At 30.8% G+C, this 5,137-nt stretch overlaps 1 protein-coding gene across 1 annotated transcript; it reads right to left on the bottom strand.

Annotated features, from left to right (window-relative positions):
• Positions 1-2,532: 2,532 nt before the first annotated feature.
• On the bottom strand, positions 2,533-3,156 carry LOC149264532 (uncharacterized). Its single transcript, XM_089389859.1, has one exon. The coding sequence runs from the start codon at positions 3,057-3,059 to the stop codon at positions 2,706-2,708; it is 354 nt and encodes a 117-aa protein (XP_089245985.1). The 5' UTR covers positions 3,060-3,156; the 3' UTR covers positions 2,533-2,705.
• Between the last annotated feature and the right edge of the window lie 1,981 nt (positions 3,157-5,137).

The following is a 5,137-nucleotide window of genomic DNA, read 5'->3' as shown; positions in this document are numbered from 1 at the left end:
ACACCCATCATAAGCTAAATTGGAATTGTATCACAACGGATAAATGGAGTTTGAAAATCTTATTATGGACTTGGAAACAACTTTAAGTCAACAATATTGATTTAAAAAAAGATAATTGAGACTCTCATAAATTCTATTATTTTATATGGATGTGAGGTGTGAGGTTGTAATATATCCAGAGCATATCCAATAGCAATTTATAACCTATAATCTCAAGATTAAGGGAAATACTCCCTACCCTATCTTCTTGATTGAAGCAATTCTTTCCCTAATTGAAAGCATGGTTATGACTAGGTATCTTAAGTATAAGAAGAAGTTATGCAACATAGAAGCCAAAAGATTTCCTAAAATCACTTTTACTTCTAACCAAAACTCCCATCTTTGGCTCAATCAAGGATGACATGAGGATTCTCAGGCTTAGATGGCCTATTCGAGGATAAAAGAGAAGACCATTTTGGAGAATAAGGATAATATTAAAAATATTATTACTTCAAAATTTAAGGAGAATTTGTGTGCCTATAAAGAGTTAGAGGGAAAAAAGAAACTAAAATATTATAGGAAGGTGATCAAGCCCAATCTTGAAAACTAAAATTATCTTTCAATCTTGAAAACCAAAATTATCTTTCTATCTTGATTAGTGTTAAGAAAAAAATGAATATTACTAAGATAAAAACTAATTCTCATGAGCTTCAAAGTGAAAGTGGGCATTAGTCAATTCTGAAAACACCATGTAATGAAAAAGTCTCTCACCTATGGGATATTAAATTACTTTTTCTTAGATTGCTCATCTTAGGGTTGAAAATGAAAAGCACTTCTTCTTAGATTCCTCATCTTCACATTCCATCCATTTTTTAAAATGTTTGTCACAATACTAACCTTATTGGCTTTTAAGTCAATCAAACTATGGCCATTTGGAAATGCTTCTCTCACTTCTTTTCAAGTATAAAAATATAATGTTAAAGATTTACCTCTTACCTTCTTAAGGTTTTGTAAACCATAGAGGTCTTAGCAGACTTTAATCATCAACATAGTTATAGTGAGAAGTTTTACTTATAAGATAACATTTATTATTTTAAATTGTAAAAATAATTTTTTTTACAAGATATAATTATTTCATAATAGTTAATTTAAAAATATAAGTTATCACTATTATAACAGAAGATACAACTATTTTATAAATATCACAGAGTTGAAAGAACAAATTATTCACCAAACCACTTAGCTAAAATTATATATATATATATATATATTATTTTCCATATAATCTAATTTTTATATTATTATAATAATATTTTATATATCAAAGCAGACAGTGCAGGATGACAATAACATTCCAACTAATGGCATATAATATTTTGAATTGTGCGTATTAAACACGACGTTAATAACTTAATCATTCGTAATTACAAAAGTCAAAACTATGTGAAAGAAAAAAGATATTTCATGATTGAGTACAACAATCTCTCGACCTAAAATCATTTTTTAAAAATTAAAATAGATTTTAATTTTACACGATTCTCTAATATCTTATCATAAAATAATCATATCAAAATCATTATCATAAAAATTTTCAATCTTCACTGCTATGACCCATTTATATAAAGCTTCAAACCATGAGACTTAGCGTACACATTTAATAATATGTTACTGAATAGTATTGCAAAGATACCAATATAGGTTCAGGTTATTATATAATTGCAGAAAGAATCACAACATTTGAAGTTTGAAACTGTATAATATATTATATTATTGATTTAAAAAAAATGAAAATGATCAATATCAAAAAATCATTTTTTATTTTATTAAAAACAATTTAAAATGGTTATACATAACATCAAAATAACAGTGTTACATTTAAAATTATAATACACCATCACAATGACATAGTTTGAACAGTAAAATATTTATTAACTTAATAAATCATTTTTTATTTTATTAAAAACAATTTAAAATGGTTATACATAACATCAAAATAACAGTGTTGCATTTAAAATTATAATACACCATCACAATGACATAGTTTGAGCAGTAAAATCACAATGACATAGTTTGAGCAGTAAAATATTTATATATATATAGAATACAATATACAAAAATAATATTTTCAATTGATATATATGTTTTTGAAAGATTTTGGAAATATTTTGCAATCTCTAATAAAAAAGAGGTCAATGGTTTAACCTCACTTCTGATTATCTGAATTCTAAAATATTATCGACATAAAATACTCTACACATAGAACATATTCTACATATAGAACATATCCTATTGTGATATTATCTATATAAGGATACTCTGCACATAGAACATATTTTACATATAGGACATATCTCATTGTGATGAATTTATGTTGATAAAAGATTTTGGAAATATTTTGAAATCAATTATCAAAAAGAGGTTAATTACACATACAACATACTCATTGCGATAAATTTATGTTAATTGAAGATTTTAGAAATATTTTGAAATCAACCATAAAAAAAAAGTCAATTATTTAACCTTACTCTTGATTATACAATTCCAAAATATTATCAACATAAAAATACCTTACACATAAAACATAGCCATTTTCCACAGATAACAGTTCTATAAAAAAAAACATAGAAACCTCAAATAATCTATCTATGGAGTTGAAGATTTGTTCCTCTGGTGTGAGAAAAAACATGCAAGCCTCAATCTATCTATCTATCTATGGAGTTGAAGATTTATTCCTCTGATTCTTCGTCGTCTCCGGAGGACTGATACCAGATCATGAGAAGAACAATCAAAAGCACTATGGCCACACCAACAGGAGACCCCCCTGCCCTATGGATGGAGGAGGGATCCCCGCCACCAAAGAATGCGGCAACGCAGTTAGCATTGGGGGATGAGAGCCACCTTATGACCAGAATCAACACCACGGGCGCTGCCATCACCATGACTGGACTTATCTCGATCGCAAACTCCAATAAACTGCTCTGCTCTGCGAGCCAAGCTGGCACCACAAGGATCATGGCTACTACAACTAGCAGGATAAGGGCATAGGGTGGAGAAGAAGGATATGCAGTGGCAACCGCCATGGCTCGAACCTCTGTCCTCAGAATACCTAGCAGCTCATCAATAAGTAGGTACTCAGAGCCAGAGACTGCCGAGGATCATATTATGGAGCAGGTCATTGCAGGGGACAGCGCTTATATGAGCAGTTTTTCCGAGGATCTAGCGTACAGTGGAGGGCATTATTAAATTTATCACGCGCAAACGCATATTTTGCCATTGGGAAAAGACAGATTTCGCATAACGACAATATCTGGTGTGAGATGGCTTTTACTCTATTTTCAAAATCACACAATCACCTAGACTTCTTCGAAGTTTTTTTATCCATATAATGCAAACAGGATGCACCAAACAAGTTTATAATGTAATAGAGTTGGGTGTTAAGTTTATAATGTAATATAGCAGGGCGTTTGACTGATTTTGGGTTCAATTTTAACGGACATGTTTGACACGTTATGATAAGGCATGTTTATTAGAAATTATTGGTGATTGATTTTGGGTTCAATTTTAAGGGACATGTTTGACACGTTATGACACGTGATGTTATGATAATACATGTTATTAGAAGTTATTGGTGTAGTAGTTCAAAGATTTTATTCTAGATTTTATTTAAATTACTCTAACTTATTGCTATATCATCATAAATTTATGGTCAACCATATGTATTTACCCATTTAATTTCCATTTACAATTTTCGACCAAATTTTTTGTTATTTAAAATGTTATTTAGTACATAAATAGATCAAGGGCTTCTATAAACTTCTTAGGCGCTAAGTCTATACAAATTTAAAAATTCAAATTTATCGTTTCAACCAATTTTGACCAGATTTTAACTAAAAATATAAAAAAATATACTCCAAAAAGTTAAAAGTTTAGACTTTATGAAGTTCAGTTTATAGATATAATTAACTTTGTTATTTATAAGTTATTATTAATTTAAGCATTATTTATTTATTAGAAATTATTTTATGATTTTGCATTAGGTTAAAATTCACTATGAGAATAATTATTATTAATTGTTCCCTATTGTCGGTGACCATGGATGGTGTATGATAAACTACAATGGCATAGCACACTTCGGATTGGTGAGGATCTATGCCAACCACTACCCGGCAACGTCTTAATCAAGGCTTTGCATGCGATTGTTCAAACAAGAAGTCGGTAATTGCACGCTGGTGGTTTTGAACAGCAATAAATCCAATACCAAATCATAATTGTGGAGGAATTATGATATATCAAAGTCCTCTCATGGTGAATAGTGGGAAATGTATTAAATCTTAGGGAACTATTTAAAATCTTGGGAAAAGAAACCAAATAGATGCTAGATTATAGGAAATATGTGTTTATATTTTGGGGGGCTTGTATAGTGAGTTATCAATTTTGTTTGGTGGTATTTTTTTCTCTAGTGAGGTTTTAGAGGAGGGAGTAATGTATTTTTTTGTTATGATCTATTGGTTAAGTTGTAGGGTGTTAGTGTTTAAATCACACCAAAATAAAGTGTGGGTGGTAGATTTGGAAAACAATTTAACTAGAGTATTTGGCAATTTCATTGTGGCATTGGGTTTCAAACTTGTAGCTCACCATCTTCCAAAATCTAGGTTTGAGGTTGGTCGACGCCTTCTCAAGCTTGTTCTTGACTTTTCCTTTTGCAACTATAGTCTTAACTCTCCTTTGGGGTGGAAAATATCATATTTAAGGCATTTTCCTTCTATGGTTTTATTCTCCCATTTTCTCTTGGTTTATATCTCCTAAATTGCAGTTGTCTAGCATGATCCTTATTGCTTTTGGCGACATTAATGTTTAGTTTGAGTCTCTATTTGGGAGGATTTTATGGGTTAAGCCATCTCTCACTCTAGCCTATAGCATCTCTATTTCTCCCTTAACTCCATCAACCCCTTCTTTTCGTTTGAACATGTCAAGCCTTTTCTCCAGTTGTGGGGACATCCCTTCTTCTCAAAGTGTTGTCCAAGGCTTATTCTTTCAAACAACTCTTTTTCTCCTTGTTACCGTGGTTAGACCAAGCCCCATAGGAAGTCAAATGGGAAGAAGAAACCACTTACTACCCTCCAGCTCACGAGATCAACACTCTATTGAACCTTCAACA

The sequence above is a fragment of the Pinus tabuliformis genome, chromosome 6 (genome assembly GCF_031772625.1).
Source record: "Pinus tabuliformis cultivar Carrire ecotype Pingquan chromosome 6, CPIR1, whole genome shotgun sequence".
Classification (NCBI taxonomy): domain Eukaryota; kingdom Viridiplantae; phylum Streptophyta; class Pinopsida; order Pinales; family Pinaceae; genus Pinus; species Pinus tabuliformis.
Note: the sequence above shows the minus strand (reverse complement) of the source record. Positions and strands in the feature narration are given on the sequence as shown.

Coding starts and splice junctions, on each gene's coding strand:
- LOC149264532 (XM_089389859.1), bottom strand. CDS start 3,059: ATGGCGGTTGCCACTGCATATCCTTCTTCTCCACCCTATGCCCTTATC.